The 27724-nt window shown below is 37.3% G+C and overlaps 1 protein-coding gene across 1 annotated transcript in view; it reads right to left on the minus strand.

Moving 5' to 3' along the window:
• Nucleotides 1–27724, minus strand: part of OTOG (otogelin) — a 104376-nt gene that overhangs the window by 66110 nt on the left and 10542 nt on the right. Inside the window, exons 5-21 of the mRNA XM_055814722.1 lie at nucleotides 26131–26223; nucleotides 25750–25904; nucleotides 25235–25353; nucleotides 24656–24861; nucleotides 22979–23109; nucleotides 22125–22231; nucleotides 21159–21268; nucleotides 20201–20326; nucleotides 18941–19049; nucleotides 18110–18156; nucleotides 17083–17228; nucleotides 10420–10552; nucleotides 9255–9432; nucleotides 7282–7406; nucleotides 5626–5838; nucleotides 3838–4003; nucleotides 3213–3287 (exon numbers count right to left, since the gene is read on the minus strand). Of these exons, the coding sequence (XP_055670697.1) occupies nucleotides 3213–3287; nucleotides 3838–4003; nucleotides 5626–5838; nucleotides 7282–7406; nucleotides 9255–9432; nucleotides 10420–10552; nucleotides 17083–17228; nucleotides 18110–18156; nucleotides 18941–19049; nucleotides 20201–20326; nucleotides 21159–21268; nucleotides 22125–22231; nucleotides 22979–23109; nucleotides 24656–24861; nucleotides 25235–25353; nucleotides 25750–25904; nucleotides 26131–26223 (2239 nt within the window). The remainder of the gene's footprint in view (nucleotides 1–3212; nucleotides 3288–3837; nucleotides 4004–5625; nucleotides 5839–7281; nucleotides 7407–9254; nucleotides 9433–10419; nucleotides 10553–17082; nucleotides 17229–18109; nucleotides 18157–18940; nucleotides 19050–20200; nucleotides 20327–21158; nucleotides 21269–22124; nucleotides 22232–22978; nucleotides 23110–24655; nucleotides 24862–25234; nucleotides 25354–25749; nucleotides 25905–26130; nucleotides 26224–27724) is intronic.

The raw sequence follows: 27724 nt of genomic DNA on the forward strand, positions 1-27724 counted from the left end.
TATTAATTACACTTCAAACTTGTGCTTTCTGCATAATGTCACTATGAGTTAAAATGCCTGGGCTGCCATAAAAATACACACAGGAATACAACACTATACTTCTCCCAAAGACATCAGTGCAGTAAGAATAAACCAAGTCCTATGCAACAGAATCACCATTACCTAAAAGAAAAATGCAAAGAGCAATAGCAGCAAAATAAAACAAAACCCTAAGTTACAGCAAACTCTGGCTATGTACTCTTTTATGAACATTCTTAACGCAATTATAAATGCTCCATTTTCCTCACCATCAGCTTAGAATTCTGCTGAAAAGGAAGCTATTAGTTTATGTGAAAATCTTGACAATACCAACAGTTCTTAACTCATCCCACAGTTAAAGATAGAACCCCAACATTGAACATAAGATAATCACAAGCTATTACATCTGCAACAATTTTTTGTACTGGAGTGACCTTTCCACAAGCAGAACATAGTAACAGTAGCTTGATTACTGCCTTTTCTCAACCACTCCTAAGATGGATCATGAACAAACTATCCATCTAAAAACATCTCACAATATCATGAATTTCTATTTATTACAAAATTAATGTTTCAATTATTTTAGTGTTTTTGGCTCACAGGAGGAAACAGCAATGCAGTTGCTAATTTTTATCTTTATGCTGCCTCCCACTCATTTTGCTTCAGCAACGTGTTAGGAACCTGGAATAGCAACATAATGTGACTATCATCAGAGCCAACTAGAACTACAGGTCATAATGAAAACCTAAAATTAAAACAACTCTATGCTAATCAAGATTCAAAATAAAAATTTTAAGTTATTGTATCATAAAGTTGTATGTATACCCATTCACACAGGCAAAATACTACACAGACAGGAACACGCACAATATGTTTCCTCTACATGGCACAGGTTCAGCAAAGAAACAAGAAAAATCGCATAAAACTCAACCCTAACAAAATACTGTGTACAAGGAAGCACTGAGCAACATAACACTGTCTGCCTCTGTGTAATTCAAGCCAAAATAACCCCGTACTTTTGTAAAATGGTAGCAGATCTGATAGCAACTCACTGTGAGGGGAAAAAATGTAGCAGCATTGGCTTCGTTTCAGGTCCTGTGCTTCACTAGAGAACCTAAGCCCATGGAGTCCCAGCACTATACTCCCATTCTTTTGCATTGACTAAGACATCCCCAGTACTCTTGTTGCTGGTCAGCAGATTCAGAAACAAATTCTTTATGTGCTACAGCCACTCTGCTGTCATGTTTGGAGTTGTCTGTGTACCCCAAAGCACTGCAAGAGAAGTGCTGAAGGACTTCACAGCATAACTCAGCCAAGAGGCAAAGCAGTACCAAAGGGAATTGACAGAGAAGCAACTCAAATGCTGATATAACATCAGTATCACAATAAAAACTTTTTAAAGAACTGGTTGAAAACAGAGCAGAACGACTACTCTATAGACAAACATGAGAATAAATTCCAGTTTGACAGCAGGCATTCCAGAGGAAGCAGTTGAGGAAAAAAAGCATGGAAAGAGTATAATAAATACCATAATTGTTTCTAATAAAAACAGTGACAGATAAAGAAACCCCAATACATGGTGTGTATTTTTTCTCCAGTTTATCCACACATAGTCCTACATGATTCCTAATGTATTACTTCGCACAAGGCAATTCAGAGGAGCTACCAGTCCGCACCTCCATGTTTAAAATCCTTTTCTCCCAGCAGATCTGTATACAGCCTTGTTAAAATGCAGCAAGCAAAAGTTTTAACTAAATAGGAGATAACAGATGTCTCTGTTTTATTTTATCTTAAAGACTAGCAGTTGCACACCAGGAGATGTATTTTAATGAACACATTCACATAAAACATAAGCTGTCAGATCCCAAATAACTCCACTGAAATCAACAGAAAGATGATTTTCACCTATAGTCATTTGTAGAAAGAATGCATTTGTGGATGATCAGTGTGCATTCAGCCGTGTATCTACCACAGTGCTTAGCACAACTAGCTAAACGAGACCCTTGAGGAGGAGGATGGAAAGAAACAAATCAAAGAATCTACCAGGAGAAGCTACTTCCCATGACTGCCACTGCTGTCTGGCACATGCTCTGTGGACAAAAATACTCAGGAAGGCAGGCAACAGTGCATCCAGATTTTGCACAGCCCCATATGCAGAATGGGTTGCCTGGTACTCTCCGGAGAATCTGCTCTAAGGTAAAGATGAGCTAACTTGACAATTAAGATATAGATATATATAATGATCGGTATTTATGGACACTAGGCTGCTGATGAGAGTGAGAGTGAGAATTAGCGTGTTTACTAAGTGTCCCTATTGCAGTAGGTGCCTGACAATATTAAACTCTTATACAGCCCTTATAACAGATCGGTGTGATATTTTCATTTCTCACAGACATGGTTGGGTCTGTTCTGCGTTTAACAGTGCTGTAACAGATACAGGCAGCAATAGCTCAAACGTTACTTCGACAAAAAGAATTCTGAAAGCTCGTTTTTTTTACAGAACTTGTTGTCCACATTACTTAGCCTTCTCCACAAAGAAATGTTGAAAAGAATGCATCTGGCAAGAGACACAATAGTTTAACAAGTTTTTTCTTTAACTGCATGACTATAATGATGCAAATGGAAGAGCAAGAGGACAAGAACAAATGCCAAGTGCAAAGAACAATAACAGAGATGCTTATTTACCTTTGGCTGCAGCTCAGTTATTTGTGTTGTTTCTTAGTTGTTAAAGCCACATTGCTCTTTTATACTGATTCTATACTAGTGGAAGACAGATTCTTAATACTTCTTCATAAATGGATTTACAATCTGGTACAGGGAAGGAGAACAGCAATGAAGGTCTAGCTGAACAGTCTTGAATGGGCAGTCGGGAATGTCTGGGGTTTTTTGGAGCTTTCCACATTAGTATGAATCTACAAAATTCTAGTGGCTTTTTGCTCTACTTTGCACTTCAGTATATTGGATTATAAACACAGCAGCCTGAAAACCTAAGTTCTAGAGATACTGTCCAAACATGCATAGAAAACCAGTGTAGGTTTATTCTGTAAGTTTCATTTTAAAAAAACAAACAAACCACAAAACAAGAAAAACAACATTCACACATAACACAAACCCACAAGAGGCTAGCCAGAACAATTTGACGAAGCTTTTAAAGAGACACCATTTAGTCAGGTGAAAAACGTTTTGATTCTTACCATTTGCCCAAAGATGTCATAACATTTTCTCCAGGGGGATAGTCAATTCCTTGAAAATAACATGGGCATTCATTTCTGGAGTAAAGGAAAAACATGTAACTGATTAACTCAAACTGAAGGGAGAAAAAAATCCCCATTGACTGTCATTGCCGTTCAAAGTTCAATTGTTTGCTTTGTTGGTTTTGGTGAGTTTTTTTGGTTAATTGGGGGGCGGGGTGTGTTTTTTGTAATTTTTGTAAATTTTGTAAATTTTTGTAAAAAAAATTTAAATAAAAAAACCCCAACAACCAAGAAATTGATCTCAATACTGCCAAATAACTCAAGCACATTCCAAACCAAATCTATAACAAAGCAGAACGTCTACACAACAATGGACACCTTTTATATCTCTCATATGCCAAAAAACAGATAATATGTACCAACTAGTTTTGGTGATGTTGGATGAGTGTCAGTACTATAAAAGAGCTATTTCTGATCAACACACAGGTTCTGTAAAATTCTCAGATCCTGCCAAGTCTACAGAGCTATAAGACCTACAAGGTTACATGCTTATTAGTTTTTCGCTCTGACTTGTAAATGCAGTGGTGTAAAATAGTTGTGCGTGACTATCAGAATTGCAACTTACCTCTCTACACATCGTTCAGTCTTGGAATTCAAATACATTCCAGAGGGACAAGCACAGCCTTCAACACAATCACTGCTGCATGTCTCTGGCACAGACAGTGCTTGGCAGGTTCTGCCACAGATAGATCCACAAGTACTGTACTCCTTTGTATCGTCACACGAAAGAGCTGTCCAAATGCAACAAATCTCTCAAATTACAGTACGAGACACAAGTACCTCCCAACAGTTTTCAGATAAACATCTCTATTCTTTCATTCCCAATAACATTAAATTCCACTAAAATTGGTATCTTGGCACTACGCTGTGTAAACTACAAAGATGTAAATCCACAGTAATAACAAGTACAATGAAGTCTATGCAGTTAATCCAGATTTACACTGGGAAAACCTAACAGTTGAAGTTTTTTTCCCCTCTAAGTTTGAAAATGCTTGGCTCTTGTGCATGGGCTTTGGGAAAGGTACACCATCTAAAAACATTAAAAGCAATAAATAAAATGCGTTTACTTTGCAGAAGATGCACAACACCATCCAAAGTTTTCATATATATATATATATATATATATCCTATAAAACTCTACTTAAAAAAAGATTTGAAGTTCTTGAAATGCAAAAGATTTTTTAAATGCTACAAGCATGACTTTTTACAGATATTCTAACAAAACTATACTTGCTTCTAGAAAAATGAAATTAAATGTTTTGATTGATTCCTTCAGTCATAGCAGACACAGCCATTCATGCCATAATGACTGCAAGCAAGCCAGTCTTTTCAGATAAATATATATATATATATATATATACTGATACTGCAGCTTGAGATACTTAAGTTGGACCAACTTTCCAAAATCCTCTTTATCATACATGATGTGATGAAAACTACCAGATATTAAATTCTTGAATGTTCCTTAGAAAAGATTTTCAGCCTGGTTCATGGAGCCAAACCTACTGAAACATCAGGAGTGTCAGTTTAGGGTTGTGGGTTTTTTTATTTTGTAGGGTTTCTAATTCTATAGTTTAAAAAAAAAAATACATGATGGCACTAGACATCCTATCAACCTCAAAAAGTTCATATAAACTTAGGAATTCGGTATTATCCCACTCCTATACTTGTGAGGCTTTATAGAGCGTATAAACAGACATCACCTTTGGCTATCTCTATTCTTCCATTCCTTTTAAATTAAATACCAGTAATACCAATTCTCTGCACTTGTTTCAGCACTCTGTGTTTTTTATATCACTGACAGTATTGGAATAAGCTAACAGAGATTGTCAGACAGCAGAAGTTAAGAATAATCCAGCTAAAATCGTTAAATACATCACCATCTTTTTTCAACTCATTCATTTTAGGTATTAGATAATCCTAGCATCTACGAGGAAAGGAACAAATCTATTTACACAGTTCATGAATAATATCAACATGGGTATGAGATATGCAAAGCCATATTAGAGATACAGACATATTTTTACTTCTGTATACATTAGAAGCCCTCCAACTTAAAAAAATTGTCTTTGCAGTGTTTCTTAAGTCAAAAGACCTAAAGAAAGCCAACTATAAAGCAACAATCCTCTAAACACTGGTACTGATCCTGTCTTGACCAAAAAAAACCAAAAAACACCACCACACACACCCAAAAAAACCAAACAAAAACCCCTTTGTCCTGTACAGGAAAGATCGTGCTAGAATTAATCTTCTACTTATTTAAAGATTATATTGACTTAATTTTATTTTCTGATTGTCATTCTAAAGTCCTCAGACAGTAACTGTGTAGGACTAGAAGTGAAAGGGAACTCACCACAGTCTGGGACACCTCTTCTGAAATCTATAACAACTCCAAATCTTCGACAGTGATGAGCATAATGGGCCAGAGCAGAGCAAAAACAAATCTGTCCACATTTGCAAGTGTCTCTTCTGCATTGCTCAAAATAGGGAACAGGACTCAAATAGGGGTAGCATGGAGCAAAAAGTTCTTTTGTGAGGATGCTACAAGCTTCCGCTGCATAAGAGGCTATACAAATAACAGATTAAACACCATTTCAGTGAGGGAGTTTAGAAAGACTTGGAAAAAAAAGTGTCTTCGATACACTGCAACTGGTCCTGCTTATATACTATTGCCATATGTATCTTTTTATCTTTAATATCTATACAACTGTATGAAAGGACAGAATAGTTAGCTGCCCATAGTTTTGAACTTGTTCTGGGAATGATTTCAAGGCATTCAGAAAACTTTCCAACACACAAACAGCGCCTACATACAGTCTCCTGTCTTTAAATTGAGTCACGGATACAAGTTAAGCAACAGATTATACACACCAGCACCTTTCATAAATACACAGGATTACATCTCATCAGTGTAAGTCACTCTCAGTTATTACCTCAACAGGTCAGTATTTTAAAGAATAATCTGTTGCCCATTGTTACTGTCGCACAAGGCTGCAACGCACCCAGAGCTGCTAGCTGGGGGTAGCACAGAGGAGAACAAAGGCAGTATCAAATAGTTATGTAAGAAGCTCCAGACAGAGCACTCATCTGAATACATTAAATAATTGTGCAATAATGGTCAAAAAAAAATAATGCTATATTAGCACACCCAGAAAGAGATAAATTTGTTTTTCCCACAAAATAAGAGAGATGCATAAACAAGGACTTCAAAATTCCTTTTCCTGAATTTCTGACTTCCTGCACAGGCCACTTTTTTCTACATTCATGTCCAAACCCATTACCAAGAATGCACCTTCTTAGTGCTGCAAATGGCATAAATATTTCAAAGACAGGATGAAGTTGTACCAGGAGAAGTGTTGATTTCCTAGCACTGCTGAAATTACAGGCAAAACTTTAATAAATATTTTAATTCTGTATCTTGCCTAAAAGTGTGTAGAATCCAAGACAAGTAGTAGTTGGAACTGTGAAACAGATATAACTGATGACCTAAGTTCATCATTATTAAAGGATGTCTTAGTGATCATCTGTGGTTCTCATGGCATCAGCCACTAGCATCTTTCCCTTAACTGGACTCTTTCAGCTGAATCTAAAGGCTGGCAGTATGTAAGTATCTTTCAGCTATTCATTCTCCTCCACAGCAGACAGCTAAAACAGATATTTCATTTTGTCGGTATTTTTGAAAATGAATACCTCAATACTTTTGAGTTTCCATATTAACTAGCAGCATCACCAATACTAGACATACTACCAACCTTTAATGCATGTCTAACTTCACACATTGTAACTGCAAGCCAGCAACAAAAAGAAGGTATTTCAAGTGCCTCTGCAAATATCACAAAATATTTTAACAATTTACTACGTGATTTTTTAGGCACTGAACTCAACAAATGCTACCTGTAGGTATTAATTTTTTCCGTGGGTAGGACTGGTTATCTGATCCAACTAGGAAAATTGACACAGATACAAGCAGAAAGACATTCATCAATAACAATCGACCTTCACTGCCCACCTGCCTGCAGATGAATATCACAGGGATCCATTTGTGAACTATCATGCACAAGAACGCATGCTGAAGAAGTTTTCCATGTGTTTCCAAACAGCTCTGGAGTGCTTTCAGTTACTCCAACTGGAGATCTTTTACAAAAAAAAAAAAAAAAAACAAAACAAAAACATCAGTCACAAAAGATACAGTGAGTTTACAGAATGGTCTCAGTTCTACCACCCCCTTCAGCAGAGCTGATTCAAGCTCCCCTTCCGCTGTTCCATATTCTCATGCACTCTCCCATAAAGCACTGTCAGCTTAATTTTCAGGACTCTTCTGGAAAGGCCCAGAAGCAAAAGAGGAGATGTGCTCTGGAGCCATTAGATACTTTGTAAAGAAGGACAGATCAAAACAGATCAAGTTCCATTTTCACTAGAGAATAAGGGAGCCTCACTGCCCTGAAAGTCTGCGCTCTCCTTCCTATTCATAATTCTGCCTCCTCGGTGATACCTGATTAATTTTTATCTCTCCTCTACCTATATTTTCCTGTCTGTTCCTGGGTAGCTGACTTCCCAGGCTCTCTAGTCCCTAAAAGAAAGAGGAAGGAACAGAAATCCAAGGGTCCAGAGATGTAACTGTAAAAACAATTGCACAGATATCCATGAGGCTCAAGTAATGAGAGGGGAAGCAGAAGCTGACAGATAGACTTGGATCAAAATAGCCAAGGCACATTAATACTGCATAGGGAGAATGACGGAAACTGTGCGTTTAGATATGGGGTGTTACACTCCAGGGGAAAGATTGCATTAGGCACACAACCGGTAGGACTACTTCCAGTAAAGTAGCTGGGAGTAGAGGCATTGCAAAAGACACCACTGTCTATGGCAAGTTTCCCAAATCTGGTGTGGATCAGGTGTTTTGTGTGCATGTCAAGATGCTTGCACATTATGGTTTGTGTCATGCCTCACCACAATCTATAAATTCCTGTTGCTTAAGGGCTTCTTCACAAATATCAACTACTGAACAACTTCTCACTTAATGAGAGCAAGTCCAAAGACTATCAAGAACATACTACAAAACTTACCTGCTTCAGAAAGAAGTATTTTAAATAGTTTTACAAAACTATCTCCTCATTGAGATCCTGTCTATGTATTTGCTAGTCTAGTTATAAACAATATTCTGAGTATACTTCTTAATTTTTAAGATAGAAACTGTTAAAAAATCCACTAAAATATTTGTGTATGGTGTGTGTGTGTTTTTAAATGGCAACTATTACAGAAAGTTTTCCCATTTTTGTTAGTTTTGGTTTTTAAGGTTTCAATTGTTTTGAGAGAAAGAAATTCTCCTACTCTTCCCTCCTCTTCATCACAGAAAGGTCTGTCATGCTTTAAATTCATGTTCTTACTCTCCTGCTTCTATTAGGCTTCTCAGTCCTCTGGAAGTAAATTTATTCTTTAGTATCTGTAGGAAATATGCTGCAAAGAAGCTGGACAAACAGCAGTTTTGACTGTGGTGCTCAGGCAGCTCTGAACACCTCTCACTGCATCACAACAAAGCAAAACTCAGTCAACAGCCAATTCTGTTGCTGGCCTGCAGGCACTGCACAATGGAGGCTCTGTTAGAGAGAGCAGATTAGAACTTCCAGCAGAAAACAGGAGGTGGAAAGAGAGAAAGTCTTGCAGGGAGGAAGAAAGTCCGTCATATAGGCCACTCGATATTTTGGACAAAACTCTTCAGATAAACTAGCATTTATAAGTCATATGTATTTCACTGCATTTTTATATTAGAATATTTCAAGCAAAAGCTGGCTTGATATCCTATAGCTGAAGTTTCAGATTTTCTGTTAGCAATCTAAAACCTACTACCCATCTCACTAACACAAAACATCAAAATAAATTATTCTTGGTATCTATCCATTCAGCTTCAGTACACACTTGATCTACCACTCTAACTGCAGAGAACCAAATACTGGCAAATAGAAATCTTGCAGCTATTCATACAAAAAGTCATCCTCCATATTTCCATTGAAAGTTCCACAAAGGCCCGCAGTATCATCCTTCCACCGTCCATCCGCCTGAAGGTAAAGCCTCAGTCCTTCTCTGTCATATAGTATCTGTAATCCAATGTGTGTCTTTACTTGAAGAAATACAGAGGAGAGCTTCCGTATTTCAAATAACTCTGGCGAGTAAAAACAGAGATCATTGAAAGACAAAGGAAACCTGCCTGTAATTTACAGTTTTTTCTTATAATTTCACTGGTTTTGTTTTACATCATTTTTATGTAAGTTATTTTTTCCTATTAAGGAGCTAATTTCTTGTAATCATTGATTTCTCATGAAAGCTTAGACTAATTCAGACTTTGAAGAAGAAAACAAGACTCTTATGACAGTCACCACACTTTTTAAAAATGCATCCAGAGTTCACTGGAATATTCATAACTGTTAACTAAAAGCGAATCAATTTCAAGATACAAACATTGCAGACCACTTACCTTAGACACAACTGATCTTAAAACCAGCAACATGCTTCCTGTATGCAAGCCTCTTTTGGGCAATTCCCAAAGAGCCAAGGCTCCACAGTCAACAAATGTATTAATGATTTGCACATAAAGCTCTCATTAAAGTTAACATTGAAACTCGCAGAACACAGTCACATATTCATACACAGAATACTTGGTAATATCTTCCAGAGGGGGAGATTTAAAACTCATCAAAGCAAAAAGGAGAAGCAACAGAAGTTTTTTGTCTGAAAAATCTGTAGCTTATCTGTAAGGGGCAGGAGGGTGCCTCAAACACTTCACTTGAGTCACTTAGAAAAAAATGGAAAATAAATTATTCAATTTAAGAATCAGGGAAACTACTTTCCCCTTAGAAAAGAACTAACCTTGTAAGTGTGAGGGATGACATTTGGACTCATTAAGAGACATAGTCAATCTGAACATAAGAGACACTAGCCCAATAGAGCTACTGTACAACTCCTACCATTAGTGTAAAAAGTACATCAGCAGTTAATTTGTGAAACGTCATTAAAAACAAACAAAATTGACATTTACAATATACCACTTCACTATGTTAGCAATATTGACAGTATCACAACATACACATATGACATGAAAATATTGCTTTAGTACTTGATAGGAGTTAAATGCTTGTATATTATTCCTTACCATCTGCATAAGGCAGGTTAATTTTGTAATGGTCATAAACCAAAACATCTCCTGAATGAGTCAGAGTCACTTGCCTCTTGGGGTCTTGTGTAAGAATAAGACTGATTGATTGGATACACGATCCATCCTGGTTCTACAAGCAACACCAAAACAAATAAAAAAATTAAATAGGATGAATATTAAATAAGAGGGAAGTAAAGCTATAATTAGTGGGGAATTGAAAACTTTCAGTTCTATCTTTCTTCTTACCAAAATGCACTTGTAAAACATACCGCTGTAAAGGTGAGCAAGAAAGCTTAGTATTTTGAATAATTTCACACATATGTTTAAATATAACGCTAACCTGTTATGCAAATACACCTCAAAAGTGGCATTTGGAAAGAGAAATTTAAACAATTCTTACATAGCTAAGTACAAAGACACCTGCAGCTCCTGAGACCCCTTGATTAAAGAGCCACTGAGGCAGAGTTAATGCTCATAAACAAGGCTGCATTATCCACATAGCAATGCACAGAAATGTAAATTTGGACTTTAAAGTGTTCTGATATACCCAGTTTTTTTTAAAGCATATTTAAAATATAAAATTCTTTTAAAGGCAAGCAATAATGAAAGACAGAAACATTTTGTGAATCATTATTTAAAACAGCATTCAGGTTCATTATTTCTAGAGAGAAATTGTGGAGTATGTTCATAAATTCCCTGGATGAATTTTGATGAAAGGCAGGCAGCATTGTGACAGCTTACAATATCATAACATCCAACTCACCTGACTTGCTTATTGTTATTGTCATTGCTTATTCTTATTTCCATTTCAGTTAAGTCAAAACATCATACAGAAAAACACATGAATACTGCATTTCAGTCTAGATGAAACATACTCCAAAAAAAATAATCCTAGATCAACCTCATCTGCCTTACCAACACCCACCCTCTTCAGTGGCACTTAATTGTCAACATTACCAAAACCAGCAAATAGGCTGAAATCCAAAAAAACCAAATTGTTGAGCCTCATGTAATAAAGTTTCACAACATACAGCAGCTATATGGTCTACACAAGAAAATTTCACAACAGCTTACAGATCAAGAATTGAAGTTAAATGCTTTCATCAAAACAGAAGTCCACTATAGCATACTTGTTCTCCATTAATTAGGCTGGATTTTTTTTCCATTCAAGTAAGTCCTCAAACTGGCTGATACCTAAATGAAGTCCCAAACTATTTAACACTCCTGCATGTTTTACATAACTGTAGTGATCTTTGACTAAACACTATACCACACAGGTGAAAAGCAGGACAAGTGTGAAGGCTAATGAATATTGAATGTTTTCAACATAACACAGTAATAAATACACTTACACTAAATAATGTGGAAACTAGCCAAATGGATCATTAACCCTAGTTGGTTTCTGTCAAAGGTTTCCAGGCCGGGACTTCCACTTTTTAGAATAACTACTGATACTTTGGCTTTCAATGCCAATAGGGAAAGAATACTTACTAAAGAATGCTTATTAAGCACAGAAGGTTACCAGATTTTTCTTAGTCTGGTATGTATCACTACTCATTGTTTTAAAAAGAAAAATGCTCCATCACAGAGAATCAGGCAAAGGTGGATCAAGAGGTGATCTGAACTTTACCATGTCAGCTTTCTGTAATTCACCCTGCTACATGCTGAAAGGTATCAGAATCACAGGCCACCCTCTGCTTTCTCTTTGCCCTAGGAAGGAATCAAGTTTCGGCCAGTCCTGCTATATTCAAATCTTTTTATTATAGCTTCTGAGACATCAGCTTATTTACATTGGCTTAGCGTGGCTGGATAAAGTTAAGAGACTGCCTATTCCCTGCCATCTACAGAGAAAAGGGGAAAGCACTCAACTGCTTATTTCTGTTCAGCCTCCTTCATTGCAAGACCTTGGAATCATTTAAAAGGTATTCAAGAACAATGAAAAAATTTAGGTCTGGTCACTTCTGGCACGCTATCTGTTCATTTCACTCTCATCTTGATTATGCATCTTCAATGGTTCATAATGTCTTATATACCAAGACATGCAGACATGTCTGAAACCACTGGTCAAAGAGTAGCCTAGGTCTCACTGCAGGAAATTTCCCACTGATTGGATCTGGCACCGAGCTGTAGTCCAGAAACGTCCAGCAGAGGTGCAAGAGGCTCACTTTTCAGTCTCACTGCCTACAGTGAAGGCATAACTGATCATGAGATAGTAAAATGGTAAACAACTTCAGTGCTGAAAGAGTCACTGAACAAGATTTAGTTAAAATACCCCTACCTTTGGAGAGTCGCACTAACAGAAAAATTATACTGTGAATAGCACCATGCACAGTGCAAAGAGATCAGGATGTTCAGTTCAAAGATTTACACTTGTATCCAGCCCTCACTGATTTTCACTAGGACTTGCGTAATACAGGGCAAATGTTGTCCTACTCATTGAACGTAATTCCTAGAGCTGCAAGGATCTCTGAACACTATCGTGTGGCTTTAACAGATGCCGTCAGTCCTTCAAATACCATGGACACACAAGTACATACAGTAGTAAAGATTTAAAAACTACATTCAGAATTTTCCTGTCTCTAAATAATGGTGGTCTTTCACCAATAGTTTAAAGGAGAAAAATGAAACTTAGAAATAGCAAATTATAAAAATAACAAAGATATTTCATCAGCACAACCAGCTCTCCTGGACTGATAGTGAAGACAGACACCTGCACTGTGAAGCCATGTTCTCGTAGCTTGTTGCCTTGCCTCTTCACTAAGAAATTAGGTTTCTGCACATATAATTCAGCAACAGTGCATAGAAGATGACAATTTTATCAACCTTTTAAGGAGATGAAAATTAAATACCAGCTGATACACACAGAAGCCCAGAGCCAAGAGAACAACCCTTCATGGTATATACATTACTACACAATATTGACAAAAGCTTTATTATTCCTCCGTGCTGAAACTAAAGGAGAAATTCTGCCAGACAATATGCTCTGTTTCAATGAACTGTTTCTTTCACAGCACTGCCCCTGCCAACTTGCAGCAATTGTTTTCACAGGAATGGCCATTTCTCTCACTAGACACTTAAAAAAAATTTCTATATTCAGAAGACTTTCTCATCAAAAAGCCAGTGAGGCTGTCACTTGAAACTCAGATAAGGTTAAGCTGTGCTGATCACTTGACTGATTCTCCTTCCAAAAAATGCTTAAACAAAATTTCACATCGTTTTGAAATAACTTGTGACCTGATGACTGTTTATGTCACCAGCTGTAAGGCTCTAGATGACTGGATTCTTTGTGACTCAGAGAGCTAAAAATCTCCCCAGGTATTTTCTTTCTACATTTTTTAATCTGCTTGAAAGAGATGGGACTGATAAGTTGGGTTTTTTTAAAAAAAGCACATAAATCTCAAACCATCAAGAAATATGAGATTCTGCACTACAAATCTTTTAGCTTCCCATTTCAATTCATTAATTTTTATAAATGGGAAAAAGATAATGGATGGTGCCTAGGGAGCTGTAAAGCAGCTCTTTTGCCAAGTGGTACCAGCTAGCTGATAGTTAGGCACTTGAATAGTTGCACTGAAGCCTCACATTCTTGTGTTATAATACACAAACTGTTTCCACTACCCTCTTATGACTTGTACATTAATAATTAATTTAGCAGCACGTAGCCCTGAAACATACCATGTAAGTCTCTGATGTTCAGAATGCTTCACTCAAACCTCTGTAAAAGCCTATACCTATTAGGGACTGATCAGACTAGCTTTATTAAAGGCTAGGTGAAGTATGAAGCCCAACATGTAGTAAAAGCCAAGAGAATCTGTTTTTCACCTACAAAGCACTCCAACACAGACACACATTAGGCAAAGACCTTAAATCAGGGTGAAAATGATTTAAGAATTACTGCAAGGCTCTTGCCTTAATTTGATAATCATTTTCCCCAACGAAAGCATCACCACCACAACTAAAGCAAAAGGCATATTTCTGTCTGTTTTACACAGAGATAAATTCTGTAACACAAAAGGAACACACAATAGATATCCTGCACGTTACCATAGCAGATATTTGCTCCAGACCTCTCTTGTCCATTAATGGGGCTTTTCAACAGGTCTCACTGTGAGCTTCTGCAAGAAGTCAACCATGCTTCAACTTTCATTTGAAGAAAAAAGTTGCCTAGAGTGTTTCTTTGGGGATCATCCCCTTTGCTTACCTTCAACCACATAGTACAGAACACAGTTTCAATAAACAACCACCGTTCTCAAGCTTCTTGGACTCTGAGGAGTTCTGAGTGTTACGCTGAGCGCCCAGAGCTACACCTATGCTGAATGCCTATGTTTAAGTTTTGCTTCACAGCTATTCTATTTTTCTGCTCTTCTAGATCAGGGGTCCTCAAACTTTTTAAACAGGGGGTCGGCGTGCAGATGAAGTGGCAGGCAGTCATCTGCGGCTGCTTGGTTTCCCCCCCAACCCCCGGCGGGGCGGGGGGGGGGGGGGGGGGGGAGGGGGGCAGGGGGGGCGCACGCTGTAAATACCGGGGGCTGGATTGAGGACCCTGGGGGACTGTATCCTGCCTGTGGGCCGTAGTTTGTGGACCCCTGTTCTAGATGATGATACTGATTTAACTCTTCAGGATCCCAAGGTTAGAACATAACAAAGCCAGCTGAGGTCATTAAAATCAGAAGAAGCTAAGCCAAATATGCACATGAAGTGGGGAATTGTAGCAATAATCAGGTGTATCTTGAAACAGTCTCTACTTTCCTATAAACAGAAAATAATAAACTAGCAGGATCTGCAAATACTTCCCAACCCAAAGAATGATGCAAACAGAGGTTAAAGTCTAGAAGTTTTTTTGACGTACGTGTCTCATCAAGATCTCATTTCACAGCCCTCACTGTAACTCTTCTCCCTCAAAGAGCTAGAGGCTGTTATAGCGTAATAAAGCAGTCCTATTCACCACACAGGAATCTACTTCTTCAGCACCCTGTCACATACCTCACCTGATGTCCTGATACATTTGTCCTAGGAACCACAGAAGACATAGTGGGGTATATACTTGTGGATCATATACTTAACTGGTCTCTATCCAGTTAAGCTATTTTTCTTACCTCTCAGTTTTTATTACTGAGATGAGAAGAAGGGGACTTCATGCACTCAGTTTCCTATCTCTTACCTGGATTGCAAATAAATAATTTCTATTATAATAAACTTGTCAAGGCCACTTTAATATGACTGCCTTCTGCTTAAAGGTCTTCTTTGCCATTCAGAGTAGTTTGTTTTAGTGCACAAGGACAAGACTATTGAAACAGCATTTAGAAAGTGGCATGACAGCTTATATGACCACTTCTCTTCCCATGGAAATCTCAAGTGCATGAACAATAGAAGCTGCAGAGAAGAATGAATGTGCTCATCAGTGTAAAAGGACTTACAGAACCATACATTTCTTTAGAACAAAAAAGAAACAACTAGAATGAAGTGTAATTAATTACCGTCACTGAAGCAAAATTTAATGGTGCCACAACTGCTTTTACGTGAAGTACATAACTGCAACAATATGGAAGCTCATCCTCTTAAGAACTAAAATTTGGGCCTAATGATCTAGAAATACTCTAAATATACACTTCAAATATCAGTACAGTTGCTCCTACATAAAAATCCTTACACAAGACCATTGGAGACAACATACATCTGACAAAGATACGAAGTTTAACATCTTGCTGCTATGGCAAGTCCAGCAGCTTCGTAAGTAGACATCCATGGTAGCATTATGACCCTAATACAAATGTGGGCCAAATTCTGCCCTTAAGTGTACATGTAGAACTCATGAAAGTCAGTGAGAAAAGCCTAACTCCAGAAAACAGCTCAAGTCAGTCAACTACTCCTCTCATACCACCTATGTATGTTTAAGATCTTTTCTAACTTGTCTTAACTTCCCCAAAATCACAAGACCTATCAAGACTGTTATAATAATACATATTCAGAAATCCACATACACCACAACAAAGGAAAGTGAATGAGTCTTGGACGTAAAGCATATTAAATACTTTGTGACTTTTGTGTACAGTACCAGAAGCTTTCAAATATAAAGTAGGAGCACCCGTAGTATCAGCTACATATATACATATGCATGTTTGGCTGAAAGTAATTGTACAGGATGACATCTTAACAGTAATGCAGATGTATACATACACCTAAATCAGAAAGAGCTGTCCCAAAAGCTATCCAAAGCTGTTCATATCAGTGTAAGTGAATTTCAAGCCGAAAGAGAAATCTATATTCAGGGCACAAAACAAGTCATTCTTCCTTCAAGCAGTAGGCTTATTTTGTGCTGGCTGCAAATCCAGAAAGATATAGTCAGAAAGCTCAAGAAAAGTAAGCCATCATCCAGGGTTTGCTGCATGAACCACCACATGCTACTGAATGACCTCAGTGAACACTGAATCAGAACGCTAGTATAATCTTTCTTATTTATTGCAAGCAAACTTGAGAATGTACAAACAGACTTCCTCTGCACTGTTGTTCTTCAAGTACTTCATCATTAAGGAAAATTGTTCCTACTGATTAATTTTAATATGCTCAATTGCAGGTAGCTTTTTTTTTTTTTTTACTTCCCCCCCTCCAATTAATAAACCCTTCAGGATATAAATATTACAAGAAGGTTTTAAGCCTTACCTGTCCACAAGGAGCATTTTGCAAGGATATAGTAAATGCTCCAGATGTTCGGCTTTTTGCTAGAATATATTGGCAGGTAGCTTGGAAAGTGTATTTGCGCCCATCAAAGGTCGTGAAATGAATGTCTCCTGAAACTGAGCATTCAGCTGACAAACATAAATAACATATTAAAGTATGTCGAGTAGAAAAGACAGTGCACTCTCAACAGTTCTTACTGCTGTAGAGTTCATATACTCCATACATGTTATAATTTATACAATTGTATTCCTATAATAACCAGGTACTAGGAACACACTTAGGAACTGAACCCTATCCTTGCTTTTGTTAGGGAGTTTCTACCTGCTGCCAGGCCACCATACATAAACAATTTGTCACCCCAGAAGGAGGCAATGTGTGTGATCCTTACATTCTGGGTATTTAATTTGTGGATCTGAGATTATTTGCAGAAATGTTAAGCACTCCCACAGTTAACCGATAACTCTGAGACCAGTGCTTGAATCTACTGGCATCTATTAGAACCATGAGGTCATGGGTACCTTTAATGTGCAAAATCCTTTTGACCTTAATCTCTGTTGTTTAGCTGCTTATCTGAAGTGAGGAGAGTAAAACCCATTATTCCACAGGCACGTGAAAATTACTAACTGATATTTGTACAATACTGGGATACTATATCGCTAAGCAGCAGTACTGTGGAGAAAAAAAGAAAAGTAATCTAGCCATAAGTGTTTCAAGTGCAGATTGCAGAGGAAGCTTTAGTTGAATGATAAGAATGACCAGGTAGTGCCATCTACCAGAGACATTATGGTGATGTATAGAGGGGACGCATTACTACGCTGCATCGAAAAGCAGATGCCTGCTAGTCAGATGATCTTAGTATTTAATTTGTGTATATTGATGGGTTAATATGTAGAAAGTGAAAGAAATGCAAATTATAGATCTTAATATGATATTTCAGTATAACAGGAATATTTTACCCCAAGTAAAAATCCAGCTTTTAAATAGTTAAGTATTCAAGACTTCCACATACCCGGACACGTAAGATTTGTACAAATCCACTTTCCTCCAATGCAAGTGCTGAAATAAAACCCAAAAGGTTTCATAATTATTTTTTCTTTTTGTGTGTGTGTATGTGAAGCATATATGACTGTCCCTTCGTTATTCTTCCTGGATTCCTTCCCTATGAAATGAGCACCAAGTGTCTCCAGTCTCACAAAAGGGCTATCACAGTGACCAGAATGCCTGGATGGTGTGGCAAGAGCTTGTCACAAGACTATGACCAATTGGAAACTCATCCATGCACCCATTTCTTTCTTTTTCGCAACTTGATAACCATTATAAAAGGTAAGGATTATTAAAATTAAGAATAATTAACACAAGCAATTTGAATCTTACTACTTTAAAAAAAAGGCTCATCCATTTTCTTCAATTAAGTTGATCCAATAAAAGGTATTACTTCTTCCCAATGTATAAAATTAACTTAGAAATTCCCAAAACAGCAGCTTAGTGCCACAGTGACATTAGGTTGCATCCAGGTGAGACAACATAAACAAGGGGCAAAAAGTCAAAGTAATTCTCCTGATGACATTTTGCATTCCAGATACTTTTTAGTCTGAAGCAGAGTTCAGGGTGAAAAAAAGTGCTATTAAACATTACAGTATTCTCTGCAATATCTGTCATTTGCTCTTCTTACATTAATAGCTCTATAGTTTCTTTTATCTTTCCCTTCCTTGCATAACTTGTATGGAACAACAGTTTTTCTACATAGAAACAGTGAGGGCTTAACAACTTTATGCAAGGAAGTTCTCTTTTATGACCATGAAAGGATTAAGTCCACAGCATCAAAAGAAAAATTACTAACCAGTTATTACATTCCTCATAAACCACTGAACCCATTTCAAAGAAACTTCCATGGTAGTCACAAGGACAGTCTATAGGCTTGACGCACAATTCATTTTCATAAATTAAGCCTAGAAGAAATAAAACAACATGGAAAAATTGAAATATCTGTACAAATCACTGATGGAGCAGTAACAATTATACCCAAGAATACCACAAATGCTCATGTATGACAATAACACTCCAGACTATTTCGTAGTAATTTTTGCAGAACAAGTATGCATTTGAATTATATTAAATTAATTATATTACATGGACCAGGTGCCTAAACCACTTGAGACACACTAACAATAGTATGAATAACAATAATTTAATATTGAGGGACAGGGGAGGAAACCACCCATACAAAACCAAAAACAAACACACAAGCACCAATACATGCTGCTTTGAGCACCTTTCTATGTTTTAAGTTACTGTTTGGTCCTTATTTTACTGTAATGTTTTTTTGGGTTTTTTTTCTTAATTATTCCATTATTAGAAAGCCAGAGGCTAAAAGACTAGCCAATAAAACTTGAAGATCCATGGCATAACTTCCGCTATCCTGTTTTAAGTAGTTACGCATCCAAGAGAAGCCAGCAACAAGGGGAAAACCAAACACTAAAGTATATTTTGGTAATAAGGGTAAAGTTTTGCCATAGGTAACATCGGTAAATACTTCACTTGCCAGAACCATACAACAGAATAAGAATCTCAGTATCAAAAGCTGTTTCTGGCCACATGAATGAGTTTTAGTCATATCACACTTCTGAGCTCTCCTAAGCATCTGACCTTGCAAGCACTCTTCCAGGGAAAAAAAACCACCCCAAACCACACAGCAAAAAACCCCAAAACCTGAACCACCAAAATACCCCCTCTGACCCCCAAAACACTTAACCAATCAACCAAACAAAAAAAAACTAAAAATGAGCAGCAGCCACCAGAATCAGGAGGATGGCTGCCCTGTCAACAACAAAGCAAACCCCATTTTTTCACTCAGATTGTAGAGCTCTACAGCTAGAATGTGGATCTGTGATGAAACATATTCCTACTTGTTAGCGGGAAGAAAAGGCTTTTTTGGGTTACGAGGAAAACAAGATCATTCATCCACATTCTGTTGGCACTGCACTTACAAAGAGCTCCTGTGAATGCCTTAATCTAGCCAGGCCATATAGGTATGTAAACGGGAAGAACAGTAGAAAATGTTATGGAATCAAATAATATGTATTCGAGAAGCAAAATTTACCATCTGGACAGTAGCATCCATCAATGCAGGGAAGATCACTGTCAATGCACTGTGGTTGTTGATGACATGAAACAGGGCAACAGTTGATGCATTCATTGTAGGTCAAGGGTTCAGCACAAGTAATCACTAAAAAATAGGAACAGGTAGAGAAATGAAAAGCTATTGTACTACTGCCTCAGGGCTTATATAGATTGTACACATTTCTTTCAGGTATTTACTTTCTTGGTAAGCCAATTGAGTATCAGTTGTCTAGATCAATGAAACAATGGTTTTTATAACACATACACAATATACATATATTCACATTCTGGCCATTAAAGGTGCATTGAGAAGGAATAATCTTGAATTACACCAAGGGAGACTCAGGGAAACTTTCTCACAGCAGAGCTATTTAGATACTTAGACCAGCATAAGAAGTGGTAGAACATCAATTAATAAAAATTCTTGGAAACACAGGGGAAATGTGTCACGAATGACAAGGCAGTTTGGGTCCTGTGTTCCAGGCAGGTGGACAAATTAAATGGATCTCTTTCCAACTTACTTGCTGTGACTTCTAAGATGTGGACTTATGCAAGTGTAATTCAGATTTATTTTTAATGCTCATGACACACATTTCATGTATCAGAAAGCTATGAAGACTTTGACAATATTTGAAAGAGTAGCTCTGTGAAAAAACAAATGGTGAATCATCTTAAAGAATTTCTGATGTTTTAATAAGAAGGTTCTTAAAACATATTCTAAGAACCTTAGTTCTTTAAATACATTCAGTACAAATAAAAAAGAAATCCCACTGCATTTATGTAGCCTTGAGGTGAGTCCATAGTTATGCTTTCAGCTTTCATTAAGAACTATATGAGTTCAAAATGGGAGTAAAGACAAAGAAGTAAAAGTATGAAGGGCACCCTTTCCAAGACACAACCACTAAGCAGTATTTCCAAGTACAAAAGCATCTGCATACCACACTGCTGAAAGTGCATTCGCCATCCATGAAGCGGCTTTCCTGCTTGGGCGCATGCTCTGGCATATTCAGTTAATGCTCGACACCAAGTTGCATTATCAACTGCTGACCTTACACAAATAAAAATAGATATATTATTTTCCACCTACACTCAAACACGCAATCATAACCTCATGACTGCTCCTGCATTGCATACAACCAAGTTGTCTGAACCTGCTTTAATAAAGTTCTAAAGTACTGTGTTGTTTGGCTAGGTTAAAAGTAAGACATTCTGACATACCTGAAGACAAGTCATGAATGTATTTGAGATATGATGCTAATTTCCTGAATAAATCCATGAAAGCCAGAGACACAGCAGTATAAACAGACTTGAATCAAGGTCTTGATTTTTATAAAAGGAATAACATCCTTCTAGAAACTCACAAGAAGGAAGTGTAAGTTTTCTGCCAGTGAGGCACCATGGTATAAGAAATGGAAATTATCTTCGCCTGTCCTGCCTGTTAATTTAACTAGTTAAAATAAGGAGCGTAGCAGGTTGTGAAATGATAGCATAAATTCAAATACTCATCAAATTCCTCTTTTCCTTGGATTAACCTATGGCTTGTAGATGCCTAACTGGCCTATTCACTATTACTTTTCATTAAAGTTAGAAATATTAATGATGTTGCACATTCAAAATCATAATTGATGCCATACTCAAGTGAAGGTACACTAACAAATTATGGAAATATCTAGGCCTGATTTTGGTCATCCTTATATCAAAGAAAACAGGAACAATTCTGCAAAAAATTTCTGGCAGTAAAACTAGAACAAGTGAGAAAACTAAAATAATAAAAGAATGTTAGATAAAAATTAATATGCAGAAAAAGACACACATTCGTTCTGTTAACATCTACAATTCATTCTTATGATAGAAGGGCAATGTTTTTAAAATAGCTTTGGAATTACCCAAAAACAGTCACTTACATGCAAAGATCATTGGTGCAGCTTGCCATAAAAGGAAGAGGACTCACATATTCATGACATTGTTCAAACGGAGGATGTAACAGGATATTACACAAAGCGTATGCCCTCTGAAATTAATGAGATAGCTGTTGTGAAGAACAGGTTTTCAGAAATAAACCTAAGCAGAACAGAAGACTATGGAAAATCAGAACCGACATCTCAGACTGTGACTAGGAATCACTTTCCTCTCATCAGCTAGAGGCAGCGGCTAGCAACACACTGCTCTCCATGCCAGAGTATTCACAGCATCCACGTTCACACCAATGTTAGTAAAATACATCCCTTCCCGAAGAACATAGACCATGTTGCAGCTAAACCCAGGTGACCTGCAATAGTCTTAATTTCTGTTAAATTACACAGTGAAAGGCAAAAGAAATAGAACATGCCTGGTATCATCTTCAGTTTCAGAGCACTTCAGGGTCATATCTTGAAAACATTACTTAAAAGGAAAAACTACTTCAATGTGATGGACAAATTAACTGTGCCCTTATTCTATCTTTGCATGCCCACTCCTTTCTATCCTTCCTAAGGGATAGGAACTTCATGACTCTTCACTCATTTAGACCCAGATTAAAGCACTTCCATTGGTTGCCAAGCAGGCAATATTATATTTCAAAAGATTAAGAATTACATACAGAACGAAAGTGGGGGGGGAAAGGAGAGGACAGGGAAAGCTCTGCTGCAGCAATTATTTCACTCCATGTCTCCAAAGAGGAACTGCGAATATTTCCAGTCTTCTTCAAAGTGTTATGTTAAATTCTCACTCTAATTAGAACCACCAATTATTGTAATAATCCTTTTGTGTTGATCCAAACCTGTAGAGATTCATGGCTTTGTTTCAGACAGGGTGGTTCATTGAGAAGAGTTTTATCCCAACTGGGTGTTCCTTGTGGAGGATCCTCCTGCCAACTCTCTACAAATTCTGTTACATCGTCTGTCAGTTTTCCTAAATAAGAGAGAGACACAACAGAGTCACACAGTGACTTGGAAGAACAACAGCATTTCTGTAGGATTTCCCAGGGAAACATCTCAATAATCAAAACACCACATCAAGCAGAGAGCACCAAACCCTTCCTACAACTAGATGTCTAAAGACAACCTAGTCCTTTCAAGAAAGAAAAATACTTTTAAAAAGGACTAAAGTAGGAAGACTTTAGAATGGCAGAAAAAAGCTCACTCAGGTGATTCGGCAAGGAAGGGCTTTAAGGGAACAGGACTGCTCCTGCCACAGTTCTTGAATGGAAGAAAGTAAAGAAAAGCTGTAATAAACTGTGTATACGTAGGTCTGTGCTGCTACTTCATATGAAACTCCCAGCAGAAAGTCTAAAACACAAGAAAGATGAGGCATTCCTGGGTCGCTGCAATGGTACAAAATGATTGTCTACATTAACCAAGTTAAAGTGTGACTTTTCACATAAGCAGAAACATCCACACTAGTATTAAACTAGCTAGTGATGGCATTATCTGTCATAGACAAGTGGTGACATGGATTATTACTTGGGTTACCCACGAATGCATATCTTGCCATATCTTTATTAGTACTGCTTCCCAAGCTAACTGGATAAAGCCAGTATGCAGTGTATCAACTTGTGCTACAATCCCAGCTTTATGCAACTGAGATACCCAGAGAGAGGTGGCTGGATGGAGGCAAGTCTCTGAAGGCAACAAGGACAATGGGCTGTTGTTCCTGGTACTAATTTAAACACTCTGATTTAGCGAGCAAACTATTCAATGGGGGGAAGGACTGATAATAGTGCAGAGCCATTGCTTTCTGAAACAGAGTGGCACACGCAAACAACAAAGGAAACCTACCACAAACTCTGAGCTTTGAAGTAATACTCTATAGAAATATCCTAATTTTAAGAAGGAGCAAAGAGTTAAACAGTACAAAGCAATGATTTCCAGAGTTTTTTTATTGCCTAACCAAATATCTTTCAAGGGGCCTGATTTTTTTCCCCCTGGTTCTTTTCATTTTATAGATGTCTTTGTTCAGTATTTATTGAAAGCCAAGACTCTTGGGAGTTGGTATTGAAGGATGGCTGGTAACTACTGAAAATGTTAGCACAAATGGAATGCCAGATCAAACAAGATTTGGCAGTCTTCATTCATTTGATTTACTAATTAAAATTAATGATTTATTTCCAATAGCAGTATCTCAGGCTTCCACAGGCTGGAAAATTGCCAAAAGGGCAGTTAACAAGTAAAAGTAGATTTTAGCTTTCAGGTCCAGAGGAAACTGAAATATAAACATCATTGTAGATAATTGAGTAAGACAGCTTTTTAAAAATCTCCCAGAGCCCCACCTGTATAGAAATTGGCCCTCTTCATTAACAGTATCATCTACCAGAAGAACTTCCATATCATATTTTCCATTTCAGAAGTTGCCCTCCTTAAATGCAGTTAGCATTACAACTAAAAACTACGCAAAGTAATGTTTATTTCACCTGAAAAAATCTGTATTGCATGACAGGAAGTATATTTTAAATACTCACCATAACTAGTTTCGAGATCATCCTGCAGGATAGCATTATTATTTCCACACAGTCCATGTGTTTTGCCCAGATAGTCTGGTGCCATTTTGATGTACACTGCAGACATCCCATCCCAAACCAGACTAAAGGCATACTGGTGCCTGACTAGGAAGTATCCAGCTAGTTTTTGGATGTGTAAGTTTCCAATAATGTAAGGTAATTGTACTCTGAAATGACACAGAACCAAAAACAACTTCACATGAGAAAATGCCACTATTTCATGACTTCCTCATACATGTGAAAATCGCCAATATAAATACTGAGTAACTCCACTAAAATAAGAGGAAGTTGCAAATAACAGGAAAAAAAAAATCAAAGGATGTGTATCAATGTTTTTACTTAATACTATATACCACTCCTTTAGATATCACCTTCCTCAGACACTACTCTGTAGATGGAGAGTAATTATTACAGCCGTGGTCTGGATACTTTTTTTTACAGTACCAAAACCTAAGTGATCCAGTTTACATCTATTTTACCAAAGCAGTACTCAGATTAATTCCAGTGTAACCACAGCATTAGAAACATAAGTGCAATTACCCAGATCCTTTATAGGTGATTTCACTGCTCATCTTTATCTGTTCATCTCCAGAAAAGAATAAACTAATGGACCGTTTGCAGGAATAAGGAGAAGAGTAGCATTCAGGATCATTATTCACCTGCCAAATAAAATCACTAGTGTCAAAGTCAAGAGTTTCATCAAATTCTTTGTAATCCACACGTTACACAACTAATACTCCCAATCCCGCCCTCAGCATGTGAACAAGTAGTTTTATCCCACTCTTCCCTTCCCCAAAAAATGAGTACAAATAGCACTGTTCTGGGAGTGCTCTTTTCACAGCAGCAGCAGGCTTTGAAAGTACACACATCACTTCTTCCAACTATTTATATTTTGTGCTATAGTAACTGGTAGCCCACATCACATTGAAATTATATCTAGATTACATGCTAGAAGCCCATACTATTATCTCAAGTTATTTTTAACCTCTTAAAATTAATGCATCATTAGCATGTTCACCAACAGTTAAAAGGAATGTAGAAGTACAGTCCCCTACCTGTATGGAAAAACTCTGTTCATCTAATTCAGTGTGTCTCACAAGTGCATATGTAGATTTCCCAGAAAAATAATAATACAGTCCATCGAAAGTTTCAAAGTTATATTGACCCCACGTTCTGCATATATGATCTCTTTCAGCACCTGTGTTATACACTAATAAAAGGAGAGTCACTTCAGACATACTGCTGATTTTTTGAGTCAACATGTTGTTGAGATGTAGTAGTGTATGTGGTATGCTGAGAAATATCACCACAGAAAAGAAAGGAAGGGAAAAATAGTAGGGCACAAAGGAAACTTTAGGCATAGGGCAGTCATTCTTCTAGCTGTGAGAACCCAAGTACAATGCCAGAAACCCAGTTAGTTTTCTCTCTTTACACACCTGTCTGGCATCTTGGTCCAGTTGCATTAAATCGACTGCAGTTGCACAGCTCTCTGTAGACACACTCACCTCCATTAAAACATGTAAGTGAATCTGAGTAGATAAAACAAGACATGTTAAAAATAATTACAACAATTTTCATTCTTAAGACGCAATTCTGTCACCAAATGTAACTCCATGAATGACAGGAGATGCCAACATTAAGAGTCCAGGAGAATCCCACAAAGCTCTGCGAACAGGAAACATATGCCTAAGGATTCACATCAAGACAGACAACCAGATGAAATAAATCTGTGCACATTTAGAGTAGCCACATCAAAATGGTTGTGAAACCTGTTAGTCTGACATGTGTTTAGTCCCCTAAGCAATGAATAGAGGAAGTAAACAAGTATTACACAAACAGAAAAGCATGGTGCATGTATCCTTATATAAAAGACTGCTAGAAATAATGTTTTATGGGTATACCCTACCAGGACGAGAGCATACTACCCGAGAAATACAAATATTGAGATAGCAGCTGTAAATCTTTCAGCTGCCTGCCCTCCTTCCATTTTACAACTTTTAAGTATACCAGTCACACTTTCCACAAACACAGAGACCACTGCTTACTCTTGTAATTTTATTAGAGACAAACATTTAAGCAAAGAAAAATTTAATGCCCAAGTATAATGAGCCTACTGTACAGAAAGCAAGTTCCCTGACTCCCTCTTACTAACAGCTTTAAATACACGAAAACAATCCAAAAGCAAGCTGCACGTGGAGAGTATCCTGTGAACATATCCCAGCCAAAAGCAACTAAACCTCTTGCAAAAATCAGAAAGAGCATTTTCAACAAGATTATACACTCTCCAGCTTGCTTTGAAGCTCCTACTTCAGTTTGAACAAGACTTCCAAAAGCCTCTTAAAAAACTTCATCTGATTCACAAGTGTATCTACCACACAAATTGCTTTCAGATGTACACACCAAGTTAACTGTGCAACCAACGTTTAATTCACATGCAAACTCTTGTCAGAATTCATGGCTTAAATGCTGTTAAGACTTCTGCCTTTTGTGAGGCTACTGCAAACACCATCACCAACTGCTTTACTAAAGTGTGGTCAAGGTAGATGTTTAATGAGGAAAAAGGTCATTTTTAAAGTTCCTTCTGCTTTTTGAGACCCTAAAAACTTCAAAGAAATATGCTCTCTGCTCACAGCTAGCTATAATGTTAAAATGAGAAAGACTTCAAGAAATGTACAATGTAACATAATCTGGAAAAAAGAAAAAAGAAAAAAGAAAAAAGGAGCTTATGTGTTCATCTACTTCAGGCCACATGACTTTACAAAATACTACCTTCAGTTACAAGTTTACACAACCCTTGCTTACTGAGTTCTGCCAAAATTTGTCAGTGCAGTTTATTGGTGTTTATATGGCCATCTCCATTCACAAACCCATTATAAATATTAATTTCTTATATGAAAACTTTTGAAATATCCAAACAATTAATTTTGATGCCTTTGTTTTCAATACACCCCACCAAATACCCCCCAAAAAAGCCATGCTGGAGGCAAACAAAGTAAAAGAGAGCACTCCTTTGCCTAGCTAGCCCAAATA

The sequence above is a fragment of the Falco peregrinus genome, chromosome 9 (genome assembly GCF_023634155.1).
Source record: "Falco peregrinus isolate bFalPer1 chromosome 9, bFalPer1.pri, whole genome shotgun sequence".
In the NCBI taxonomy this organism is placed as follows: Eukaryota; Metazoa; Chordata; class Aves; order Falconiformes; family Falconidae; genus Falco; species Falco peregrinus.